At 37.8% G+C, this 27853-nt stretch overlaps 1 protein-coding gene and 1 long non-coding RNA gene across 3 annotated transcripts in view; one reads left to right on the plus strand and one right to left on the minus strand.

Annotated features, from left to right (window-relative positions):
• The window catches only part of ANK3 (ankyrin 3), a 715267-nt gene that overhangs the window by 149538 nt on the left and 537876 nt on the right, over positions 1-27853 (plus strand). Inside the window, exon 1 of one of the 2 annotated variants that reach the window (XM_077125228.1) lies at positions 20386-21301. The exons of the other annotated variant lie outside the window; for it this stretch is intronic. Within the exon in view, the coding sequence (XP_076981343.1) occupies positions 21239-21301 (63 nt within the window). The 5' untranslated portion in view covers positions 20386-21238. Of the gene's footprint in view, positions 1-20385; positions 21302-27853 lie in introns of those variants that run through there. 2 annotated transcript variants of the gene reach the window in all.
• LOC143653875 (uncharacterized) lies at positions 20768-22758 on the minus strand. The gene is made up of 3 exons (XR_013161582.1): positions 22523-22758; positions 22188-22298; positions 20768-21272 (listed from the first exon to the last, which is right to left on the minus strand). It is a non-coding gene; the product is annotated as an uncharacterized LOC143653875 (long non-coding RNA).

The following is a 27853-nucleotide window of genomic DNA, read 5'->3' on the forward strand; positions in this document are numbered from 1 at the left end:
AAGTTATTTAAGGAGGGAGGAGAGAGAGGTTCCTCTAGGTGCAGCAAACAGCACAGTGAAAGACACAGGAGGCTGAGGATAAAGGACTAAGTTATAAGGCCCATACCCAAACAGATGGTGTCCAGTAGTTAGTAGGGAGTTGTGTCAGTCAGTGTCCTGGAAGGGAATAGGTGGCATACTCAAATCTGGGCAGATTTTATGGGTATTGGCAGGGTCTAAGGAAATCAAAAGAGATGCTGCAATGCTCTGAAGCCAGCAACAGAGGAGCATCTTTACTGTCCCTAGGTCTGCAGGGGCCAGGAGATTGACGAGTTCCTGGCTCCCAGAAAGTTCTGTGGCTACGGAGACTGCCTACCAGGAGCTGTGCCTTCAGAGAGGTATGCCGCCAGCATGACCCCACAGAGAGGCAGCCTACTCATTCTCGTTCTATTCATTCTCTTCCTTCTCTCTTGTCTGCTGCCGGTGCTCCCCAGTGGCCAGCCAGGAGGCAGAAGGCCAGGGAGCCCCTGTATGGTCCACACCACTTCCCTGGACATGGAGCTGTGTGGAGAAGGGTGGAAAATGCATTTGCAGGGGAAAGAGAAGAGGGCTAGTTCAGGGGTCAGGTGAGATTTGAGCAGGATAATGATTAGACAAATGTATTGCTTTTATGAATGAGGTAGCATAGAAACTAGAGGAATAGAGAATCATTTGGAAGTTGTTTCAGAACCTTTTCGTTAGACTGGGGACAATGGAAATTGAGAGGTAAGGGCAAAAGCTTATAGAATTTTAAAGGTAGAAATAACAGAAATTAACATTTTTTGAATTGCAGTATTATTAAAGATATTAGACATGTTCTAATATTTAAGCACATCTGATATACAAAAGTACATTTTACATAAAGGATAACATAAAAAATAATCTGTATCTGGGCGGGCAATTGTGGCTCAGTGGCAGAATTCTCACCTGCCAAGCCGGAGACCCGATTTTGAATTCCAGTGCCTGCCTCTGCAAAAAAAAAAATCTATAGCATATAAAAGGATTCACTTTGAATATGGGATTCTCCTGATTGAAAGAATACAGGTATTGAAATGTATTATTTAAAGTCATTCGTGACCTCACATTTTGTAAAACATTAACTCATTCACTATCACATTTTGCACATTTGACCTTTAAGGCTTGTATTTCATCTGTAGAAAATTTACATTTATAGCAGGCGTATTTTTATTCCATGTATACCTTTGTTTAGACTATAATGACATACTAAAAGTCTCATTCTGATGAGGCCTTTGAAGCTTACTACAGTTAGTCTGCTGATTTTGCTTGAAATATGCATGCTTTTCTTGTTTCTTTGCAATCACCTTTGCAGGGGATGCTAATTGCTCCTTGTAGGCAACCATTAGTAATGATAGGCTGATTCTGGTCTAATGGCATCCTGTAGATCAGCCTGTTTTTTATCAACAAGCTAAGAACCCGCTGAAATCTCTGGCGTCTGAGGGATTCAGAACATTTTAGAGAAAGATATGAAATGTTCAGACCTTGGTATCAGATATAGAGCCTTGTCAACTCAGGCAAATCCTAGGAAGGTCAATTTAGAAAACGAAGAAAAAAAAAGCCTGGTGAACAATTGCAGGTAAAGAGCTGCACATTTTTCTCAAGACGCTGTCACCCAGAAAGTCAGAGAAACTACAAGGCGGGAGAGACAGAGTGACAGTTCACGCTGAATCCTTTCTTTCCACGTAATTCTTCAGCTTGAGGCACTTAACCTTTTTAATATTCCTCACAGCTTGCAATATCATGTACAGCGTCCCTGCTAAGGAACTCTGCAAAAAAACGAGAGAAATTTGAGAGAAATACATGGATTTTACCCGACATGAATAAGACTGCAATGTAAATAAGAATATAACACTCTGGGATTGTCAATTTTGCACATGTGAGTTTGTTCTTCATACTGTGTGTTCTCTTAATAATTAGGTACTGGGAAACTGTTCAGAAGGAAAAACAAATGCTTGAAATAGAATTTTAACAAGCTGTGAAATGGCTGAACACTCAACCATAATGAAACACCATCACTGAAATAAAAAATCTGTCAAAAATCCATTGTTATGATTATTAATAAGAGCAATATTTTATATATCAAAAATAGTTCTTCGAAATAAGCATGGAAACAGTCCGATGCCCTATTATAGCCATAAGCTCATTGTGGGATACATTAGAATGAACTTATTAAGTGCTTCCTAATGTGAATAGAAGTGAAATCTGCAGTCTAAGAATTAGCCTTAGATTTTGCCATGACTATAGCCCCTGCTTTAACTATCTGCAGGTAAAAATATCGAGGGGGATTATAGGGAAAGAGATTGAAAGGTACTTACAAAGATTTATGGAGGTAGATGGTTAGTTTGGGGTGAGAGAAAGGAGAAACTGGCTATTTTAGATTATTCTCATGTTCCATACAAAAATTAAAATAGGTAATTTTCCACGATGAATTTGAATGATATAAACTTCCTCTGTGAATTTCAGGGATTTACCCAATGCAAGGATGTAGGGAAGATATTCTGATGGGACTTAGTACCTATGTGACTTCCCTGCATTTGCATTTTAGAGCAACATAGGATGGTCCGGGTTCCAGCTCATCTTTGATGTGTAAGTAAGTGATATCACTGTAATAGCTTTTGAGTCAAGCTATTTCACTCCAAGAAATCCATATAGACACTCTCATTTTTCTCAGTATCTGTATTTCTGTCAGCAGCAAGATAAAGGGATTAAAACTTGAGTGAGGAAAATTGAATTTTGCCACACTTCCCTTGAACAAGAATATTTTTCTTAGAATACTTCCGGCAAAAATTTTTCAGAACCTGCTTAATTTTCCTGCTGCCAATCCAGATTTGTCCAGCCAGGCTTATAGGTCCTAAAGGAAATTAACAAGCATTGTTCATACCTGGGGAACTATTGAGGATGACCAGAGAGCAAGAGGATCCTCAGTGGTTGTGGTCTTTGCAGCAGTTTCCTTTCCTGATTATGGATTAAAGAGCTTTATTTACTACATGGAAAAGATTTGGAGGCTATTATTTACCCTATAGCTGTCCTATACATTTCTACAGTAATATCAAGTATTCAGTTCTGTTTTTAGTGAGTCCTTAGAGCTCAAGACTAGACATCCTGGGAAAGAAATCTATTAATAGCATTTTGCATTAGGCAAAAATTCATATGTTTTGACTAAAACAAGTCCCTTCACTACTTGGCTATAGGACAGCTACAATATGTCTTAAATGGCTAGGGGAAAATTGGATTTGGGGGTACCTGTAATGGTGAGAGTTAATTAATAGGTCTATAATAAAACTCTCAAGATTAATGGTTATGTCTATTAAGTATCAGTTATCTTTCTTGGTACTACTGGAACCCTTGGCAACTCTGAAAAAAAATTTTAAGCTTTTTTTGGTATTCTCTTCTTTTTAACAGTTTTATTGTGAAATATATATACAAAAAGTGATAAATTTCAAAGTACATTTTAACAAGTAGAGTTATAGAACAACTTTGAAATTATGACATGGGTTATAGTTCCACAATTTCAGGTATTTCCTTCTAATTGCTCTAAGATACCTGAGACTAAAAAGAAATATCAGTATAAAAATTCAGAACTCATACTCATTTGTTAAATCCTATCTTCTTTATTACAATTCCTCCTTCTCCTTTGTACCTTCCCCCGCTCTTTAGAAATATTTGGGCAATGAACATTCTAATTTTTTCATGTTGAAATGGGGTGTCAGCATTATGGGGTAGGGGATGCAACTGGTTGATGTTCTTGAAGAGACTGGTGCCTCTAGTTTTAGGGCTTATCTGGACTAGGAGTTATCTGGAGGTTTTAGGTTTCTGAAAAACAAACTTAGTGAGTGAAACTTTTATACAGTCTCAGATAGAGCCATGGGTATTCTTTAGAGTTTATGGAAATATTACTGTTTGGGGCTTAGTATACCATGGCAATTAGTGATATCTAGCTTAAGCTTACATCAGAGTAATCTTCAGAATAGTAACCTCAAATCTATTTGAAATATCTTAGCCACTGATACCTTGCTTTGTCACATTTCTTTTCCCCCTTTTGGTCAGGTAGGCATTGTCGATTCCATGGTGCCAGGGCCAGGCTCATCCTTAAGAGTCATGTCCCACATTGTCTTACCCATGGACATCATGTCCCTTGTAGAGGGAAGGGTAATGATTTTACTTGCAAAGTTGAGCTTAGAGAGAGAGAGCCCACATATGAGCAACAAAAGAGGTTCTCTGGAAGTGACTCAGGCATAATTATAGGTAGGCTTAGCTTCTCCACTACAGAAATAAGTTTCATAAGAGCAAGACTCAAGATCAAGGGCTTGTTCTATAATCTAAAGTCATTTAGCATATTGTTCTTGGTAGCAAAGAACAAAATGATTCTGGCTAACTTGGACAAAAATCTATTTGAAGGATATCAGACAGCTGTCGAATTGAATAGAAGTCTGGAGAATGAGGCTTGGAAATATGCAGGAGCAAGGGAATATGAGCAAGCTGAGTAGCAAAGCCACGGCAAGGTGACACAGAAAGTTCTGGTTTGGACTTTGTGAATGGAATAATCACTGCTGGACACTAAATCCCATCTTCACCTCTGTTTATAGTATGCTACTGCCCCTATGTTTTGAATCTCTTGCTCTCTGACACACTTGTGTCTTATAAGCCATCTAGGATTCTTGCTGGATTTTCAGGTCTGTTCCACAAGATATTATTAATGTCCTTAATGTCCTCAACTGTGTTGATATCTTGTAGCTTGGTGAGATGGCCAAAGTCCCTAAAAACTAAGTGGTGGCACTGAGCCTTATCAGGTAAACCAGACTGATTGTGATGTTTCTGCAGTTTGGTACTCAGCATTAATTACCACATCAGTTGTTGCATAGTGGGTTCCAGGGACCGAATCAACTTGTCCTGGTAAGCAGACCGTTTCTGAAATGGCAGGTAGAAATGCAGTCACACTGAAGTAAACATATGATAAACTGCCGCTGTGATTTAAGATCCATCTGTTTGTTGTACAAATTAGGTATCACCCTCTCAGTACCTTTATGTATTTCATGCAGTCATTAATCTCTGCCATTCCTTTGAGGATGTTGTTTTACTTTCATTACTATTTTGGTCACAAGAAAAAGTTATAAGGGCTTCTGCTTGGCTGTTCCTACAAAAATAACTCCTACATCTTGGTTCATTGGGTTTTCTTCTGAGAATATCTCTATTAAGTCCGCATTTGAGAACTTAGGAAATAACCACAGGATGGGTTTGTGGTCCCACTGGGATTAATGTGGGGTAAATTTGGTAAAAACTTCACTTATAACTTGACCCCCAGAAACCTCCACCTTGACTAGGCTACAGTGCTATGTGCCCAGAACTAGTGTTGGCTCAGAACTAGTACCCAGTAATTCCTAAGAGGTCTGGGCATTTTCCAGTGTCTATGTCTGTTATATGGCCACAGGTTCCTTTGAGAAAGGCTAGGCAGAAGATGTGTGAACTGTACTTATGATGTTACTGATGATTGTTCATTACTTTAAAGTTGACTGTAAAATAGAACCACTAAATCTGAAATGTATATATTCAGATTTGTGTGGGTTGATTGACATTTCCATTTGTCTTGGCCAATCTTCTGTTCAAGTAGTTCTTGACATAGGATCTGCTTTCATTCTCCCCTAGAAGAGGCAGGAAGTTAGATACTTATTTCTCTCCCCTCCTCCAAATACACTGGTGACTGTTATCTTCCGGGAAGGTGGTGCTTTCTTTTCCTATCAAGTGAGTAAGAAACTAGGAGCAAGTGGGATGGAAAACTACCAAGCCTTTCAGTGATAGGTTCTTTTGAGTTGCATATGTACTGTTAAGCTGAGTGCTTGGTCAGACTCCCTGGCTTTGAACAACAGTTCTGCTGTTTCCTAGCTGTCATTTAACATCTTAAGTCTTTTTTAGAAAAAGATGTGGTCTCTTTAGCAATAGGGTATTTTCCAAACCTTGGTAGGTTCTGATTTGCACCTTTCCAGTTGGTTCCATGTGCCAGTAATCTCACTCAAAGGTTTACGAAGATATACCTGTCACACCTAATTATTTTCTTTGCTTCCTCATTTCCTTGGCTGTCTCTCAGGGAGTGGTGGCTACTGGGAGCCCCCTGATAGTATGAAGAAGGCTATGTTCTTAATCTAATCTTTACCCAGGGGTGGTCCTCAGTGGGCCTTTGTCCCTCAAAGCCTTTCTCAGGATTCTCTCTTATTGCTTGGGGTCTTGAGGCCGTCACCTTTTTATTCCTGCAGTTCCCCACATTTATGGACTTCTTCTATCCCCTTCTTTTTTTCTGATAATTATAATTATTGTCTGAGTGCATCTCTGTCTTCCAACACCTTACTGAGCATTGCCAATAACAACCAACACACACAAAACATTCAGGCACAGCAGGCATATGGTTTGCCTTCTGTGCTACTATAGGTGAGTTTTACCAAGCATTTCACCACCACTGACACCAGGGATCTCCAGATTTCCAGCTTCCAGTATGAGTTTTCTAGCAGCCTGCTGCCTGGCTGCTAGGCCAATTATAGATATTTGTTATGGCAGCACCTCGCCTGAAGGTACTAATTTTTGTATCCATGAGGATAATGCTAGCTGCTGTAATGGAGACTGTCACAGAATTAGAGCATTTAGAACTAAAAAAGAACTTTAGAGATCATGTAATGCATCTAGCTTCTCTTCATTTTAGAAGTCAGGCACCCATACAAGAAAAAGTTAGGGCTTGCCCAGAGCCAAATGGCCTAGAGGTTGTGCAGAACCAGCCCTCAGCTCAGTGCCTGGCACATACTAGAGGCTTAGGGAACAACTTCTAAACCAAAGGGGGAATGTGCAAGCCTGACTCTATTACAGGGCATCATTAAGGCTCAGACAAAAGAGAAGAAAGAGACAATTGGAAACAATTGTAACTTCAAGAGAAATGCCCCAAGGAGGTATAGATGAGACGATCTATGTGACTTGTTATAGATCTTTTGTATATTTTCATGCCTTTAATCTCAGTCAAAATGCTAGGTGCATTTGTCTCATTCTGAAACTGCTTGTTTTTATGTAATATTAATAATAGCCCATTTAAAACTTAATTTAAAGACACCACCAATAATTGGTCCAACAGATGTCCTCCCAACCCTGATTCCTACTCTTCTTCTCACCCCATCCCTGAGCTTCCAGAGTAGGGAATCATGGTGGGGAGGAGATGGGCCAAGGGTGAGGAAAGAGATGGGTTGAGGGAGTAAAAGACACTGTCTTGACATTTTGCTGCAGCATGGTTAGTGCCCTGCTGGGCTTTCTGTGTCAGTGCCCTTGCCCACGGTGCATCAAAACGTAAAGGTTGAGATTTCAGTTGTTGGATAGAACAGTGTCCAGCATGCCTCAAGGCTCCATGCTGCTGCTGTTAAATAATTCAGGTGGTATTTATGAAATGCTTTTTCTACATCAGGAGCGTGATAGGTACTCAGGTACAAACTTTGTTCCAGGAGCTTACAGGCTAAGTAATGTATTAAATTTCAGATACCATGCTAGGCCACAGTATTGAGGAGCAGCATGTTTAAAGGTGTTAAAGTTTTGTGTGGATATGGGGTGCGTGGGAGGTTCAGTGGTAGAATGCTCACCTTCCACATGAAAGACCAGAATTCAATTCCCAGATCATGCACCCCAAAAGGAAAAGTTTTGCGTGAATATAGATGTAACCCGCTCCTTGAACATTCTATCTTCTCCAATGTAGATAGAAAAGACAAGCTTATGGTCAGTTCTTTGGGATTTTTTTCCATCTTTATAGCCCAAGGAAGTCCTGGTCATATTTCCCGTGAAGGTGTTCTGATGGGCTGAGTATGGTCATGAAAATAACATTCACAAAATAAGAAATGAAGATGATTAGTAGACGTTCAGATTCAATCTTTCTACCAATTGAAGAAATGCAAATTAAAACACAGAATATATTTTTCCTCTTCTGAATTTGGCAAATATCACAAGAAACTTATGGTAACTCAGATTGGTGAGCATAAGAGTAAACACATGTCCTCAAATGCTGTTGAAGAATGGTTAAATTGACAATGAATGATGATTTCCAGAGGAAATTCATTTTCATTGCTTATTCTGATGTGATTTTCTGGATCATAGTACCGTGTCTTAAATTTATAATCTGTTTAAAATTAGATGTATTTTTGTGTCAAAACATTGATATTAAAAATAATTCACAGGCAGGAATTAAAATGGTACAGCTACCGAGAAAGGAATATGGCAGTTCCTCAAAAAGTTTAATATAAAATTATCATATGATCAAACATTTCCACTTCTAGGTATATACCCAAACAAAATAAAACAGGGTCTCAAACAGATACTTGTACACTGATGTTTATAGCAGTATTATTTACAATAGCCGAAAGGTGGAAACAACCCACATGTTCATCAACAAATGAATGGATTATCAGAATGCTGTACATGCACACAATGAAATATTTTCATAAGAAAGAATGAAGTTCTGAGACATACTGCAGCATGGGAGAGCCTTGAAAACATGCTCAGTAAAATAAGCAAGACACATAAGGACAAAGGTATGATGTCATTTATAAGAAATGTCTAGGAATAACAAATTTGCAGTGATAGAAAGCAGATTAGTGGTTTTCAGGGGATGAGTCAAGGGGTGCATGTGAGTATATGTTTGGTGGGTATGGATTGTTGATAATAAAATTAGTAATAATTTTAAAAATAATTGAGAATATCATGTGGCAATAGGTATTCATTTATTTTAAAATTAGGAATGTTACCTTGACTTTTTAATTATTACATCCAAGTAATCTGAGGATTAATCAGGACATGATGAAAATATAATTTGCTGGAGCCCAGGTCTGCCTTTAATTCTGCTATCATCTTTGACCATGAGGCTGAATGACAACATCGTGTTTCACAGGTGTGTGTGCAGGTAAAACAGGAACTTCTTGGAGCAGCTCTCATGTTCTTCATTCTACAAACTCTCCACTTCAATGCCAATTCCCCTTTTATTGCAGTTTTGCCTTTACTTCTGTTTTGTTTTGTTTTTTGCCAGTAGAAAAATCTCCTAAGCCCATTACTTTTCCTGTTTCATGAAAAATTATTTCAGACCTTTATGGAAATAATGGTTAAGCAAAATGAAATAACAGAAAGGAGATAGGCAAACATGCTTATTATGTCATTATGGTTTTAGTCAAGGTAGCATTAAAATTAGTAAAAAGGTTTGAGATCCTGTGAAATAGGGCTTAAATAAAAGTCAAAAAAATTAATTCCTTTTCTAATCCTTTTTATTTTAGTAGACAAAAGAAAAAGAGTTTCAACATTTGTTTTGAATGTGGAGAGTTGAGAGGCTGCTATATTGGGTCAATATTTAATTAAGAAGGCTATCTTTTGTATAATTTTTCCATAGCCATTAAAGAACGAACTACTGAACCCATTTGGTGTTTGGACTCAAATTTAAGAATCCATATGCCTTGATCATCTTAATATTCATATTACTGGAGATTACCTTTTACAAAGCAAGATAATGTCTTTAGAATCTGTTACCATAGTTCTTTTAAAATCATTTAGGATATTTATTTTAGTAAGTAAAGCATAGATTTAAGGAAGATCAAAGGAATGATTCATTTGGTACATTGCCTCACAAAAGTAGGTATATTTGGTGTGTAAATATCACCAGGCTTCTAAAGAGAATTACTAGCCTGGTGAAAGAAAATTACCCTACTTAGAAAATCATACCTATGAAAATGCAGAAGTTCAAGGAAGAAAACAAACAAAAAGCAAACCACCCATTTACCAACTACATTTCACGGAACATTCTGTCTCTGTTTTTTACTAATCCATTTTGATTGTATCATTATCTTTTAATAGGAACATGGCTGAAAAATCTGGAAAGAAAGAACAACACCAGAAAAAATAGGGAAATCCTCTTTGACAAATACATTGTCAAAAATGTAACTAGCATGTAAAAACTGTGATTTCACAGATACTGTTTGTTTAGGGCAATGCTAGGTTAAAAAAATCCAATTATAAGAAAGTATTAGTAAATACCTAAGATGAACATTGGATATGGCAAGAACTATATAGGTGTTTGAGAATCAGCTGAATTTGGGACTCAAACCAGTGCCCCATGCTTCCTCTCCTCCTGGCCCACACCTGCCTGCATTGTCAGTTGCTCCAAGCAGAAGTGCATCTGCCACTGTGTTATTTTCCACTATGAAGACTCAAGACTGGAAATATGAAAACACAGAGTGAGTTTCTTCAGATGTTTTCACTCAACATTAGAACTAACAAGACATTGTATAATGATGGTTTGGGGGAAGTGTTGTCGTCAAGATGTCAGGAAATGTTTTCTCTTAGAGACATCTAAAAAAAACTGCAGGTTCATCTTGCTTGAAACTCTGGAAGATGAAGGAAATTGGTCCACAAATGCTAAATTAGAAGAAAAAAAGAAAAAAAAAATCAAAAGCAACAACAAAGAAGTAGAAGAGTGGCACAGAGTTGCTAGTCCACACCCCTCCTGCAAGCTCAGTCCTGCAGGGTTTAAGAGACATACAGTGGCCACACGCTGGCACGAGCTCCTCCTGCTGTGGTTGCTGACCACAGAGCCACCTACGTCGGTGATTAGACTCCCACACACGTTCAAGCATGGGAACTCAAAGCCACACAATCCTGAGATGACGTGTGAATAAAAGAGTTAGAAAGCTTAAAAAGGAGTATAAAAGACTTGTGGGGATGAAAAACACAGTAATGGAGGTTAAGAATATACACCAGAGGCATTCACTAGCAGATTTGTACAGGCTGAAGAAAGAATCAGCAAACTAGCAGAAAGCACAATCAAAAGTAACATTTGGAAGAACAGATATGGAAAAGGATGAAAAAAAAATGAACCTTAGGATTTGTGGAACAACATGAAGCATATCAACATATAAATTATGGAAGTCCCAGAAGAAGGAAAAGGAATAAGGGGCAGAAAGAATATTTCAGGAAATAATGGCTGAACATTTCCCAAATATCATAAAAGACAATATACATGTCCAAGAAGCACAATGAACTCCAAACAGTTTAAAACCTAATAGACCTAGTTCAAAACACATTATAATAAAAATGTTGAATGCTAAAGATAAAGAAGTAATTCTGAGAGCAGCAAGAGAAAAGCAATTCATCATATACAAGGGATCTTCAATATGACTAAATGCCAATTTCTCATCAGAAATCCTGGAGGCAAAAAGGCAGTGGTATGGCATATTTAAGGTACTGAACAAGAAAAACTGCTAACCAAAAATTCTTTATCCAGCAAAACTATACTTCAAAATGAGTAAGAGTTTACAACATTTGTGGTTAAACAAAAAATTGCAAAAGTTCATCACAAAGAGACCTGTAATACAAGAAATGCTAAAGGGAGCTCTTCAGGTTGAAAGGAGAGGACAAGAGATAGTAGTCTGGAGCAGTATGAAGATGTGAAGATAGCCAGTAAAGGTAATTATATGGGTCAGTGCAAACTTCAGTGGTATAATATCCTTAGTATGTAGCATTACTCTTTATTTCCTAAAAGATTTAGAATATAATTAAATAAGGAATCATATTTCTGTGTTATGGACACACAAAATATAAAGAGATAGTATGTGACAAATACTACATTAAAAGGGGATATAGGAGTGTAGGAGCAGACCACGTATGCTGTTGAAGTTAAGCTGATATCTTTTCAAATTAGTAGGTTTGTTTAGGTTGTCTTAAGTTGTTTAACACAATATCTACAGCAACCACAAAGTGTTTAAAAACCATAGAAGCAGAAATGAGAAAAGGATCAATCCGTTATCCAATGTTTAGGTTGTGTTAGGTTGTTTAATACAATATCTACAGCAACCACAAAGTATTTAAAAACCATAGAAGCAGAATGAGAAAAGGATCAATCCGTTATCCAAAAGATGAACTATACACAAAAGAAGCCTGCATTCAAGGAAAAAAGGATCAAAAAAGATAAAATGTGTATAAGAAACAAAGGACAAAATCGCCAATGTCCTGCCTTAACAATAATTACACTGAATATAAATGGATTAAACTCTCCAGTCAAAAGGTGCAGACTGGCAGAATGTATAAAAGAGCATGGCCCAAGTATATGTTGTTTTCAAGAGACTCATCTTAGACTCAAAGATACAAATAAATTGGAAATGAAAGGTTGGAAAAAAATATTCCATGTGAATAGTAACCTAAAGAGAGCTGGGATAGCTGTACTAATATTGGACAAAATAGGCTTTAAGCCAAAAACTTACAAGGGACAGAGAACACTACATATTAATAAAAGGGTCAATCCACCAAGAAGAAATAATGATCATAAACATTTATGCACCTAAAAACAGTGCCCCAAAATACTTGAGGGAAACATTGATAGAACTGAAGGGAAAAATAGACACCTCTATGATAATAGTTGGGGATGTCCATGTATTACATTCATCAATGAGTAGAACATCTAGACAGGTAAATAAAGAAAGGGAGACCATAAACAGTACCATAAGTGACTAGACCTAACAGACATGCGTAGTACGCTGCACCATAAAACAGCAGAATAAAGATTCTTGTCAAGTACACATGGATCATTCTCCACGATAGACCACATTAGGTCACAAAGCAAGCATTGTCTCTGATCACAAAGGAATGAAACTAGAAATCAATAACAGAGGGAGAACTGGAAAATCCTACAAATAATGGAAATTAACAAAGCCTTAAGCAATTGATGGGTTAAAGAATAAATCATAGGGGAAATGAGGAAATAGCTTGAGACAAATGAAAACAAAAACCCAATGTATCAGAACTTATGAGACACTGAGAAGGGTAGTGCTCTGAAGAAAATTAATATCTTATATTAAAAAAGAAGAAAGAGCTCAAATCACATGCCTGACCCCACACTTAGAGGAACTAGAGAAAGAAAAACAAACTAAACCCAATGAGAGTAGATGGAAGGAAAAAACAAGGATTAAGGAGGAGATAAATGAAATTTGGAATTAAAAAATTGAGTGAGCTAATGAAACCAAAAGTCAGTTGTCTGAAAAAATCAATAAAATTGACCAATGTTTAGCTACACTGACAGAGAAAAAAGGAGAGAATATGCAAATAACTAAAATCAGGAATAAAAGGGGGGGGGCATTACTATTGATCCCATAGGAAAAAAGGATGATAAGAATATACTCTAAATAATTGTATGCCAACAAATTAGATAAGGTAGATGAAATGGAAAAATTACCAGAAGCACACAAACTACCTACGTGGTCTCAAGAAGAAATAGAAGATTTCAACAGACCAATATTAAATAAAGAGATTGGATTAGTAATCAAAAACCTCCCAATGAAGAAAAGCCCAGGACCAGACAGCTTCACGGAATTCACCAGTCAATTATACCAAAAATACAAAGAAGAATTAACACCAATACTGTTCAGACTCTTCCAAAAAGTTGAAGAGAGGGGAACACTTCCCAACTCATTCTATGAGGCCAACATCTCCTTAATGCCAAAGCCAGATAAAAAATATTACAAGAAAAGAAAATCACTTACCAATATCCCTCATGAATATAGATACAAAAAGCTTCAATAAAATACCAATAAACTGAAACCACCAGCACATTAAAAAATGTATACACCCTGATTAAGTGGGATTTATCTCAAGGATGCAAGGATGGTTCAGCATAAGAAAGTCAATTAAAATAACAGACCCCAGGGCGGGCCACGGTGGATCAGCAGGTAAGAGTGCTTGCCTGCCATGCCCGAGGACCCGGGTTCGATTTCCGGTGCTTGCCCATGTAAAAAAATAATAATAATAACAGACCCCATTAATAGAATGAAGGGAAAAAAAACCCAACACATTAACAACTCAATTGATGTGGAAAAGGCATTTGACAAAATTCAGCACACTTTCCTGATGAAATCACTGAGAAAACTAGGAATAGAAAGAAACATCCATAATATGATAAAGGGCATATGTGGGAAACCCATTGCTAATATAATGTTCAATAGTGAAAGACGGAGCGCTTTCCTCCTAAGATCAGGAACTAGAAAAATGTGCCCATGTCACCACATTGCTATTCATCTAGCCAGAACAATTAAACAAGAGAAAGACAGAAAAGACATCTAAATAGGAAAGAAAGAAGTAAAACTTTCCCTATTTGCAGATGACATGATTCTATACGTAGAAATCCTGAAAAATCCACCACAAAGCTACTAGAGCTAATAAATGAATTCAACAAAGTGGTGGGGTACAAGATCCATAAGCAAAAGTCAATGATGTTTCTATATCCTGGTAATGAACATCCAAAGAGGAAATCAGGAAAAAAATATTCCATTTACAATTGCAAACTAAAATTATCAAATATCTAGAATAAATTTAATCAAGGATGTAAAAGACATGTGCGCGGAACACTACGAAAACATTGCTAAAAGAAATCAAAGAAGTTCCAGATAAATGGAAGGACGTTCTGTGTCCATAGATTGGAAGACTAAATATTAAGATGTAAATTGTACCCAAAATGGTAAACAGATTTAATGCATTTCCAATCAAATTTCCAACAGATTTCTTTACAGAATTGGAAAAGGCAATCATTAAATTCATATGGAAAGGTAAGTGGCTCTGAATAGCTAAAATGATCTTGAAAAAGAATGACAAAGCAGGAGGACTCACACTTCCTGATTTTAAAATGTATTATAGGGTGGGCAGCAGTGGCTCACTTGCAGAGCTTGTGCCTGCCGTGCCTGAGACCCAGGTTCGATTCCTGATGCCTGCCCATGTAAAAGAAAAAATGTATTACAAATCTACAGTAATCAAACCAACATGGTAACAGCACAAGGACAGACATAGAGTAATGGAATCAAACTGAAAGTTCAGAAATAAACTTCGACTAGGGTGCCAATTCCACCCAGTGAGGAAAGAGTAGTCTTTTCAGTAAAGAGTGCTGGAATAAGTAGATATCCATATGCAAAAGAATGAGGGTATACTCCTACCTCAAACCATATGCAAAAATTAACTCAAAATGGATCAAAGTCCTAAATAGAAGAACTGTAACTATAAAGCTGGAAGAATACATGCGGAGACTACTTTAGGACCTTGTGTTAGGCTTATGTCAAAAATATGAACAGTAAAAGGAGAAAATAGATAAATGGGACTTAATAAAAATAAAAAATTTCTGTACAACAAAAGACTTCATCAAAACTAAAATGACAAGATGTAGAATGGGAGAAATATTTGGAAACTATGTATCTATTAAGGGTGTAATGTCTAGAATATAAAAAGAACTCCTATAACTTAACAACAAACAAGACTAACAGCCCAATTCAGAATGGGGAAGATACTTGAATAGACATTTCTCCAGGAAGACGCCAATAAATATGTGACAAAGTGCTCTATCTCATTAGCCATCAGAGAATTGCAAATCAAAACCCCAGTGAGATACCATGTCATACCCAATTGAATGGCTTTTTTTTTTTTATAAAAGCAGAAAAAAACAAGTGTGGGAGAGGAAATGGAGAAATAGGAACACTTGTGTATTATTGGTGAGCATGTAAGGTGCTACAACCACTATGGAAACAGTTTGGTGGTTCCTCAGAAAGTTAAGTACAGAATTACCATTTGACCCAGCAATCCCACTTCAAGGTATATATCCAAAAGAATTGAAAGCAGGAACTGAACAGATATTTGCACACTGATGCGCATAGTGGCATTATTCACAGTTGTCGAAAGGTGGAAGCAAACTATGTGCCCATGGATCAATGAAGGGATAAACAAAATATGGTATATACATACAATGGAATATTATTCACCATAAAAAGGAATTAATTCCTGATGCATGCTACGACATGGATGAATTTTAACGACAGCAGATTGTGCCAAGCAAGTCAGACATAAAAGGACAATCTCGCTTCTATGTAATAAGCAGAATATGTAAATTCATAGTCAGAAACTAGGTTAATGGGGACCAGTTGGTGAGGGAAGTAGAGAGTTAATGTTTAATTGGTATGGAGTTTTTGTTTGAGGTGATGGAAAAGTTTTGGAAATCGATGATGGTGAGGGAGGTATAACTTTGTAAATATAATTAACACCACTGAATTGCATGTTTCAAAAGGGATGAAAAAGGGAAATTTAGGTTGCATATAAGTAGCCTCACACGGACAAAAAAACTCCATAAAACTATACAACACAAGGTGTGAATCTAAGCAGTGAACTAAATTTAATAGCGTAATTATAATAATATTTCATCAAGTGTAACAAAATTACCACACCAATGCAAAATGTTAATACTAGGGAAGACTGTGTGTGAGAGAAGAGGCTGTTTGAGAACTCTGTACTTTTTGCATGATTTTTCTGTCAACCCACAACTGTGCTAATAACACAAAATTCAAAAAACAGTGTGGTACTGACATGAAGATAACTAGACTAATGGAACAGAATTGAAAGTTCAGAAACAGATCCACATAGCCCTAAAAATAATAATGATTTTGATACAGAACTCTTCACTAGAGACGACCCACAAGTTTAGGGACCCCAGCCATATCCATGAGGCTAGTGAGCAAGCAGGAGGATGATGTGGTTGTGGTGGGGTGCCAAAGGACCCCTCTTCTCCTAAGAAACCCCAAATGCATGGGAAGGAGCATGGCCATTTTTGCCTTCTGGAGCTGCCTCCCCTTTCTTGACACACTCGTCCTCTGGGTTCCCTCTTGGCAGGCTTTCATACAAACAGGGCAGGTGAGTATAGCAACTCCAAAGAGAAGTTTCCATGAGCTGCATTGGATGAACCCTTCTCATATTTTTTTCTGATTTCGAGTAAATGTATACCTGTTGAAGACTGGTTTGCGTACCACTGATGATCATCTCCTGTCTGACCTGAGCTTCACTTTACACTTTCTAAGAGATCCTGGTATAATGGAAAGAAAGCATTTCAGAGAAGGGGTCCCTAGAACTACTTCTGGTCCCAGCTCTGCTAATGTGACTGACTGCGGGGAAGCTGCTCCCCTCTTAGGGCCTCGGAGGGGTGAAGAGAGGAATGCATCTCAAAGTACTCATGATGGTCTCCAGGAAAACAGCTTCTTTGCCTGTAATTTTTTCTTTATGTTTGAGTATTTTAAATATTGAGAACTAGTGAATGCCTTTAAGGGTATACTGTTAGTAAGATTTAACAACTGCTTTAGCTTGCCAGCAAGCAGTGTAACTTACAGTAAGTCCGTGATGTCCCAGCCTTAAAATTAGTCTATTCATAGACGTATTTCTGCTCATCTTAAATGGGCATTTCTTTCTTACCTTTAAAATAATGTGCAATCATTTTAGTCAAGAAAAGATTTAATTAGTGTTTTCAAGTGAATTTTATGCAGAATATAGTCTACAAAAATTGGCTTCGTACCATTCCAAGCCCCATTATTATTTCTTTGGTAAGCCACATTCATTTTAAAAATAGATCTGTTCTACGAGACCTAACTTGGCCCTAGTTGTTGTCCTCTTAAGCGAGTTGTGCGTTTTAAAAATAGAACTGTCTTAGTAGATCTGTATCAACTAGTTCATGAGCATTTCTAGCTGGAGTAAACTCTAATTAGGCAGTCAATTATGTGGACTGGTGTTTGGAAACCTTATAAGCCAGTTATGGTTTGTGTATGTATGTTTGGTGAAGTGACAGATTTGTTTCTAGATTGATAATTTCAGTGTATTTATTTAGCTTATCATTTTTTTTCCTAGGCTAAATTTAACTTTACCCAAGGGCAGGGGGAATCTGCTAATTCGGATGAAAGAGAGTTTACCACTGGAAAGTAGCTAACATTTAACATTTTTGGAACAAGTAATCCCCTTTAGATTACTTTTAGGTCAATCAGATTACTCTTTTAGCCAGAGGAAATTTAACTTAAAATGCACTGGCATTATTTCAGGCATATTAAAAACCATCAGTATTCTGTGAACACAAATTTTTAGAGTACAGGTGTACAGAAATACCATAAAACAGCAAGTAATGTTTTTCTATTTATTGTTTCAGCTGCTTTAATTGTTCAATGTTTAAATACAATCTGATGGTTCACGAAGTCAAAATATGTTTTATAATGCTAGAAATTAAATTGCTATTGATTTTGTGATGGTTTAAAGCTTTGCTCTAGCACAGAAACTCTTTTTCGCCTTATAGAATTTCAGAGATGTAATTATTTATTCCTTTTTAAGCCTAGAACTTATTGAGTTACAGAAAATGAGCATTAAGTGTGTTATATATCATGTTCTTTTATTATTTTAAATTAAATTGATGCATTTTATTATTTATGTATACAATTTGACATATTTAAAGTTAATTTTTTGAAACTGGGTTTTCTGTCAGACCTGATTATACAGTGTGACAGCTTGAAATATTATTTAACCAGATTTATGAGTTCCTCATCAGGAAGGATAATTTCTCCTTAAAATGATCTTTTGTAGAATTTTGCCACATAATCCTTTACAAGTCCTGTTTTTATCTGTCTAACCAGCAGAGAGCACTTTAGCTTGTAACATGAGTATTGTATATATAAATGAATACAGGCGAGGTTATGCTTGATCAAATAAATGGGCAAACAAGTATCCCAAGTCAAAGTCATTCATTTTCTATCAATTCAAGCTTCCTCATCAATTTCCTAATTTTTTTTTCAGTTTAAACACCCATTTATAGTTTTTAAAGGTTAGTATAATGACATTTTCCCCAAAAACATTCTCGTGCTATATACTTGGCCCATTTTGTGTTAGCTGTATTTTTGTAACTTTACCATCCCAATTAATTTGTCAGTTTGTTCTCGAACAGACTCAATTCAATTTCCAGTTTTGTAAACCCATGAGTTTTATCAAAGAGGCTCACACCTGTGGATACTCAGTAAAGCGCTTGTGGAGAAAGACATTCCTTGGGAGGTGATTGAGCTCAGTAATTCTTTGGACACCGGTAATCAACGGGTCAGGATTCTACTGTAGATGGAGATGGCCACAGCTGTTGCTTGACTAGTGCAGAATGCAAGACAGAGGTGGGAAAACCTGACTTCAGTCTACTTGTTTAGACTTTTCAGCTTCCAGAGCACCTCCCTCACCCTCAACCCTCAAAAGGCGCACAGCTAATAAACTCAGGCTTACCAGATTGAAGTCAATGAGGGATAGAGGCGTTCTCAGGACCGAGGGTTCTCCAGATTTCTCCACAAAGTTGAAGATGAACAAGGGTTGACTACCAAAGTTGAAAGGTTTACTCTGCCACATTATGGTTCTTTACCTTTCATTGCATGAGGAGAAGAGTGTAATGGAATAGCAGCAGAAGATGGGAAGTGTGGGTGGTTAGCAGTTCAAAGTCTGAACAGAAACTTGGAGCATGAGGGTTAGGTGCCTGGCACCAGACAGAATTCTAGCCACACCAGGCTTACTGAGATGTGTATCATTACAATTAAATAATGTGCGAGCCACAGTAGAAAGTAGCTCAAACAGCTAAGTCAGTTCCTGCAATTCTCGTGCCTCTTTCAGTGGGTAGTTTGCACCCATGTCTCTGGCTTGCTGCATCACACTCAGGTCTTGCTGGGTGGTTGGTCTTTCAGGTATGGGGGTTGGGGTGCTGGTAGCATGTAGACACAGACCCCCTTTCTATGGTAGGCAAAGAATGGGGAATAGTTTGATGTCAACAGGGCTGTCCTTTTGGTTCAGTATTTTGGCATCATTTCCTCAAACCAGTGCTAGATCCGCCAGCACACATTGCTACAAATTAGCCCCCCACAAATTGCTTTTCTCTGTAAGGGCATGCTTTATTTTAATTTTAATCACATTTCTCCTGATTAAAAATGTTAGGATGGGGATGAAACATGATTTCTTTCTGGCTTCTGTCCCCCAAGGGATAGATCGACCCTTGTTCCCCATTTTCTTCTCCTCTTGACATGCTTCCACCCTCACTTTTCTATCCCCACTTTCCTACCCTCAAACTGTGTCCGTTACCTGTTCAAAGTGACCCTTTCATGTCTTAGCGATTGCCTGTGGTGGTTCCTGGGACCTTCCTGAGTCAGAATTAATCTGGCATTTTTCAAAAGATGCTTCAGTGCCGGCTTCTGATGATTATTTGGTTAGGTCTAAATGGATGGAAGGCCTGTGAGGGAGCTGCCACCTGGGTGTGAAGCCCCCCAGACAGTCAGAAATTATCCTCAAGGCCTTGAGCTCGGGTGGAGGCTGTGGATTGTGGGCTTGCTGGGCAGGGCAGCTGGGGAGTGTGTAATGTGATCTGAGACCTGCATGGCCTAAAACATAGCAGAGAAGCACAGGATGCTTCTGCCACAGAGACAGCAGTTTGGCTCTTAGTATTCCATAACTATCCTGAGGGTTTCCTGGTTGTTCGATTGGTTGGTACATGCACGATATATTCAGTAACTACACAAGAGTAATGGCAAATTGGGTATTAGGGGCTTTCTGTGATTTACCATTCATTAAAAAAATCTTTAGGTGAAAATTGGCAATTTGCCCATCTTTCTGCTTGTCACCTGAGAAAGGAACCACCGAGAAAGTGGAGCTGGTGATTTTTTTTCTAGTGGTAGTAGATCTCTTTTATTGTTTGAATCACTGAGTGTCTTTTTTTTTTTTTTTTTGTAACAAACCAGTAACCTGATCTTTTATCACTCTGACCACAGCCTCCTCCTCTGGTATGCCCTGATGCATTCAGCACATGTGTTAGCATGGGAGGCAATCAGCAGCACTGAGAGCAATTTACATTCGGCTTCTCAGGCTGCAAGAAGCAGCAAATCATCCTCTGGGAAGGCTTTAGAGACTTGTCAGCAGTCTGTAGCTTATTTCTGTGTGTGAGGGTGTGTGTATGTGTGTGTGTGTGTGTGTGTGTCTCTCTCTCTCTCTCTCTTTCTCTCTCTCACCATTTACAGGCTAGAATCAGTGTGAAGGAACAAGCAACAAAGTCTTGTCAAGATTTATCTCAGGGTAATGCTTAGTTAAAAATGAAAGGCTAAAATATTGATTTTCTTTAGAAGAATAATTGACTGTTGGGTGTAGAGAACACACAGTTTCTTCTGGAGGAAAGCTGAGCAGAGCTACATTAGCAGCCCGCGCCTCGGAGAGCAGCAGGGCTGGGTTTAAGCAGCGGCAGCCTGCCTGGGGAGCGCCCGTAAATGGACTTAGGTCTCAATGCCTTGACTCTTGGTCGTGGTTCTGGATGTTGGAATACGGGCGGTGATCTCCTGTCTTTTAAAAACTCACCTGATTTAAAGGAAAGATGAGTGAAGAGCCAAAGGAGAAAAATACAAAACCTGCCCATAGGAAAAGGAAAGGGAAAAAGGTAAGACATGAATAAGCAACATGTTTTCTGTATTGTTTTCTGGCTCTGGGGAGGAAGTGATCTTTAGGCTGGATTTTTCAGAGATTGGCTTCAGATTTTAAGAAGCTGCTAGAATCAGACTGCTTTTGTTTTTCCGGGCTATTAATGGGTGTGTTCTGTGTTGAAGAAAAACATCACAACTCGGATACATTGCTAAAATATTTAAACAGTTAAATATAGTCATTTAGATTTCACTGAAGTGGTGTGTTTTTCATAGTGATATTCAGGATTATTAAGTAAACACGTCCTAATTATGTGGGTGGGTGTGTTTTTTTCTTCAAATTTTCCAGAATGCTTGTTAATCAACAGGGTACAATTGCTAATGAATATTATTATGGTATAGACGTTTAGCTTTAACACATATTTAGGGAAACTTAGGGAAACCTGTAGTCATACATTAAAATTACAGCATGGAGGTGAACTCCATTTTAATTATTGATCAGCTTATGGCTGACAAATCTCAGATTTGCTTTCAACTCTGCGGCTATACATTCATGTGCCTATTTTGTCTACTGTAGATTATAAAATTAACTTTGTCTTTATGTAAATTGGAGAATTTCCAAAATAGCGATAGATGATTATTGTAAACCTGTAGATTCATTTTGGTTTTGTTGAATATGTGTGTCTTAAAATGTGCTCCTAACTTTTTAATACATTTTGAAATGGGAGGAAAAAAGGTATTTCCCTAGATCTAGCATTTGCTTTTGATGCATTGTGGTTTAAAAACTAGCTTGGTTTTAGGGCGTGCCACTAATGAGAAAGAGGATTGTATATCTGTAACAAAGAAAAACAAATCTCTAAATCACGATTATGGGTCATAGCTAATAAAGGAAAATGTGTTATATACCTGTTTATCCATGGTCCAAAGCTTCAGATATTACATTTTTATTCCTAGACTGTTATATATAATCGTGCCTCTTTAAAATGCTTCCTTGAGCCAATGTAAGGCTTGCCAAGCCTGTGGACACACAGAGAATGGTTGGTTATAGTAGAAACGGGGAAGATTTCAGCTACACATTGAATATATCAGGCATTTTAAAAAATGTTCCTAATCTATTTATTATTTATGGAAAGATTCATTTAAATACAGTGCTATTAAAGGAGCTACTCTCCACCGCTGACTCTGAGGACACGTTTATTTCATGCCGACATTCTAGGGAAATGGTCCAACATCCCACCTACCCATAATGAAGCTGAGCAGACTGGCTGTAAGGCAGCCTCAACTTCTCCTACATTGTCTCAGCAGGGGTTGATGATGTGGCAAAGGTGCTCTTCTGATTTCCCAAGGGAGCAGGTCGCAGCTGCAGAGCACAAATGATTTGTTGAATGCCTGGCATGAGTGGTGCTGGTCTCAAGGAAACTGTCAGCTTTGCTCATGTTTATGAGCCATCGCTTTAAGTGTTTGACAGTCTGCACCATGATTCTGAGCATGGCGTGTCATAGAGAGCCCAGGCAGACATCATGAGCCACGACAGTGCAATTCAGATGAAAGTGAGCAATGGCTTGGTTGGTTGTAAATCATTACGCTTTTATGTGGAATACTTTAACATGGGCATTTTTGTTTTCCTGGACTATCTTGAAATTTTCCCAGGTGTGTTCCTTTTCTCATATCAGGTTATCTTGCCTCCAGCCCTTCTTCCTTCCATTCAGTCTCCTGACTGCTGCTGCAGCCGTCTTTATGAATGCCTCGAGCATCCCCATGCCCCAGTACCTTTCACATTCCCTGCTGCCTGTGCTCAGTGAAATCTGAATTTCTGGCCTTGGAACTTGAGGTCCTTCACAGTCTAACCCTCACTTAAATCTCAGGTTTTTCTCCCCCTCTCCAGGTAGTAATTCATATCTGACTCCATCTCAACTCCCAATTGACTGAATCAATTCTTACCAGTCTCTGAACTCAACCATTTCATCTAATGCTTGGCCTTTATCCCAAGTAGAGAGCATTTCTGTGCCAACCCACTTGGCAAAATCTTACCATCCTTGAGGTCCAACCTAGATCTTGTCTTCCTCTTGAAACCGCTCTTCCAACCCTAGTCAGAAGTTGGTCGGTCTTCTGAATTGACACAGCGTTTTATACTCTCAGGACACTTAATGCGTTCTACATTATCGTATACCTGCCCTTTCTCTTGACTACATTAAGCCTTCTGGTATTTCCGTAGGAGGACCTCAACATGCTGCCTTGTTTATTATTTATTATTTATGCAGCTGACCCTAAATAAATGTCCCATTTAATTACCTCTACCAATTTACTGACCAGAGTTCACCAAGAAATTTCAGTAGGTGAAATTTTAGAGCAGATACACATCAACTAAAAGATATCTTTTCAATGAATAGGCATTTCCTCTTCATTTTCTATGAATAAAGGATGTGAGATTGTGTTGTTTATTCAAATTTATCTATTCCATTTCTTTCCAAACCAAATGTTTCAGAAGATTTTTCGGTGTTTAAGATTCCTGACACTGCAGCATTGGTGGGTGTGGTCAAAGGAAAACATTTGAGATGGGAAGCATAGACAAGCTGCCAAACTGCTGCAACACATTCCCCAAGGATTTTAAATATATGGAATTATTTCAATATAAAATTTAGTATGAAATTCTTTTTTTATAGCGATATATCTCAAAATGTTCTTAAAAATTAACATTTTGTACATAAATTAAAATTAACATTATGTACAGATGTTCAGTGTTTTTATAGGAGCAGAGTACATGCACAGGGCATCTCAGTATAAGTCTCTCATGAGACGTATTTAATATTGAGTCAGCAAGATAAATGTGATGTAATCATTATATTGGTCCTTTGATGGTACATAGTATTTTGTATTTTGTTCAGGAATGTAGAATTCAAATTAGTATTAGGAAATGCTTCTTCTAATCATTTTTGTCTTTTGCTTTGGAATATGAAGTGTTTATGTATCTGTTTCCCATAGCTATTTATCTCAGGATCCTTGAATTCTAATCTAGCCCTGTTTCTAACTTACTATCTTGTCTTAGATGGCGCAATAAAATCCTTTATCTGTGTAATAAAGGAGTGGTATGCAAAGCTACCAGGGAACTTTTTTTTTGTAATATATATGCTTCTTTATTGATACATTAAATAGCAAGTTCTAGCAACAGGTACCAGGAATTTTATGGCAGTGAAAATAAACAAATAAAATAAATGAAATAAAATCCATAAAATAAACACCATCAATAGGAACAAATTTCCAAAAAGGGCTTTAAAATGATAGGCCCTCAGCTCAAAGTGGTCATCATGATGAATTCCAAACTTGCTATAGAATGGCTGATCCCATAGAGAAAGTGACAAATGGGGATTCATTGTCCCATTTGATATTATACTTCAGAAGTGCTTAAACTGACCACCAAAGAAAATACATAAGAGTGGCATTTCATGATTTTATATCTTTAACATCCAAAGAAATCTGTATTATCCAGATTCCCAACATATGGGTGTTTAATAAAGCATGTGACAATTATTGCATTCCTTTCTCTTAATTTAGTTCATTCAGTAAGTCCTATGTAGGGGGCATCGTTCAGTTTCTGGGCTAGAGCCAGCTACATTAACCCAATCCATGCAGAAAGTGCTAGGGGTACTAAAAGGTGAATGCACAATCCAACTGGTGGCGTACAGGAAAGGGTGATAGATTCTATTTGGAGGATGAGGTCAAAGGAAAAAGAGAGAAAGGATTGCTTGAACTGATGTTAAGAAGATGATTGTGTCCCAAATAACAAAGGGTCAGAGCATCCCAGGTGGAGAGTGTGGGATGAGAGAGAAAGAGAAAGTTTTGAAGCAGCTTGTGCTAAGGAGTCTCACCATTGTTTTTATGGTAGGAGTGCAGGAATGGGGTGTGGCGGGACATTAGAATGAAGAAGCAACAAGGCCCATCTCAAGGAGTATGAGCTGAAGACCTCCTTTTTGCCTGAAGTCCACCAAAAAGCTTCGAGCGCATGAGCATTGAGGTCAGATTCTCTTTATAGGAAGCCTTCACTAGTATTCAGTAGAAATGCTAGGTCCTTATTTTATACCATCACTCTAATCAGTAGAAATATACGTCCTCAAGTTTCTTTGCCAATTATGAAGGACTTGGTCCCTTGAGTGTTTCATCCAGTCATTGTTGTTTTTGATGTGTTTTTGTTCTTTTAGTGGCAGATAGGATAAAAATGTTTAGATATACAAACTCTGCTAGGTAGTGAGACCATTGCAATGAGTTTGCTTATTTTTTAGAGAACTTCTGGAGAGAGCTTTTCACCAGTTCAGTTCAGTTGCCTTTTCTAATTTAGGAATGCAAAAATCTTGCTTTATTAAAGCTAGTTTTTTTTTTTTGGTATGCTGTGTGGTGGTGGGGTCACACTTCATTCTTTTTCCATGTGAGTATCTCGTTATTGGCAGCACCATTTGTTGATTTATTTTTGAGTGGGGAGACATAGTGCATGGGCCAGGAATCAAACCTGGGTCTCCCACATGGCAAAGCTGGTTTTTATAGTTTGTGTTTTTTCTGAGGGCAGACAATTCTCTCAAATTGCCATGTGCCTGCTTTTGTGTGAGATTTATACTTATTTCTTTTCTGAAGATGTTTAAATGATCCCAAAGCATATTTCTTATTTTTTTTGAAGGAGAGTCAAGGGGATATCCATTTATGTTGCTCATTCAATATTCTGATAATGCTGAATTTTCGTTGTTGGGTTCTTCTTATTCCATGGTTTGGGTCTTTGATTAACGTGCCTTGAAGGCTTTATGCTCCCTTACATACGAGATGGGCCCTGGCACCCTCAAACACATGGTTATTGGGTTGACCTGTAATTTTCTTCTTTTCTTTTTTTAACTTAGGCAGGCACCGGGAATTGAACCCGGGTCTCCAGCATGGCAGGTGAGAATTCTGCCAGTGAGTCAACATCGTACCACCCACCTGCAGGACTTGGCAATTTTGGGGGGAAGGAAGGGGTACATGGATCGGGAATTGAACCCAGGTCCCCTACTTGAAAGGCAGGCATTCTACCACTGAACGACCTGTGCACCTAGTTGATCTGTGATTTTATTTTGTATGTTTGTATATTGCTTAATTTTCCCACTACTGTTCTATAGGCAAATAACCTCTCGCAGTCTTGTTCATGAACTAACTGGACGACTTGATTTACAGTTCCCTGATAGTGGTCACGTGTTAGAAACATGTCATTTCTGAGGGGCTAAAGATATACTTCATGTCAAGTGACTCTTACAGCTTTTCCCATTTCACTAAATACATCACTGTCAAATGTTTTTTTTTCTCTTAGTCTTACATAATTAGAATTTTTTATAATTTTTTTCTTCCCACAATGTTCTTACTTGTGCTTGTTAATCTCACCTTCTCGAATACCATCAACTTCATACTTACTAGGCATTTAAAAATGTTTAAATTTCCATTCTGAAGAGACTGGGTTCAATTCCCAGTGTCTGCCCATGTAAAACAAAAAGAGAGAAAGTTTAAATTTCTTGTTCATCTCGATCCAGAAAGTAGAAATTTCTATTTTCGCAGTAATTAATGTGTAATGATATTTTCTCGAACTCAGCACTGGCATTTCTTCTCTTTCGTATGCAGATTTCCACGTTATCTTTTCCTGAACTGTTTGTACATTTGGAACTTTCTTTTTGGGGGGAGAAGTTGGATGGATTAAGAGAGCCTGGGAGATGATGTCTTGATTTCAGAATTTCATGAAATCATATGACCTCAATCTAGTACCATTTTTGAAAAATCAAGTTTAATGAGGCAGGTTTACCTGGAGATTTTTCTTCAGTTTTTTTTTATTAGAAAAAGGGCAGAAGAAGCTTGATACAAATTTCTTTTATATGTAGCAGCCTTGGGTAGAGACTCTACGGATGGGTTTTAAAGCAAGGCACTGATATTCCATAGGTTTGCAGTTTCTTCTCCATGATTCCAAGATCCAAAATGAAAAAACAAAAATGCTTTCCTAACTTCGTTGGTGGCCCAACCCGAACTTATTTGGCAGCAAAACCTGATCTGACCTTGTGAGGCTATTTATAGTTTTTATTTATGCAACTTAGTGTAAATATTTGTTTGTTTTCCTGCAGAAAGGATAATTGTTTGCTTATTGGGTGCTGCCCCTATTTACTGCCGGGGATGTTCATAATACTGGTATATGCCTTTCTAACATCTGAGAAGTTCTGAATTTCAAAGCTCTTCTGGCTCTGCGGATTTCAGATAATGGGTTGTGAATCTGTATGAGTTATAAGCTGGGAATAGTGACAAGCCAGTATGTCTAAAGGTTAGCTTGGGTTGAAGGAAGGGGCTTGTTTTGGGCCTTAATAAGTTTCAGAAGAATGGTGTTCTGTAACACAAGACTCTCTATCCAGATCCCTACTACAGTTTTCAGTCTTGTAGGAAAAATTCTTTCTAGGGGCTTTCAAACAGAAAATTACTTGCTTGATAATAAGTCTGAGCATTTGGACAAGATGGGTTTGGAGATGATATCTATAAAACCTGCTCTTTTTTTTTTTTTAAAGAAATGAATCATTCTTTATCAA

Source organism: Tamandua tetradactyla, chromosome 13 (assembly GCF_023851605.1).
Source record: "Tamandua tetradactyla isolate mTamTet1 chromosome 13, mTamTet1.pri, whole genome shotgun sequence".
Classification (NCBI taxonomy): domain Eukaryota; kingdom Metazoa; phylum Chordata; class Mammalia; order Pilosa; family Myrmecophagidae; genus Tamandua; species Tamandua tetradactyla.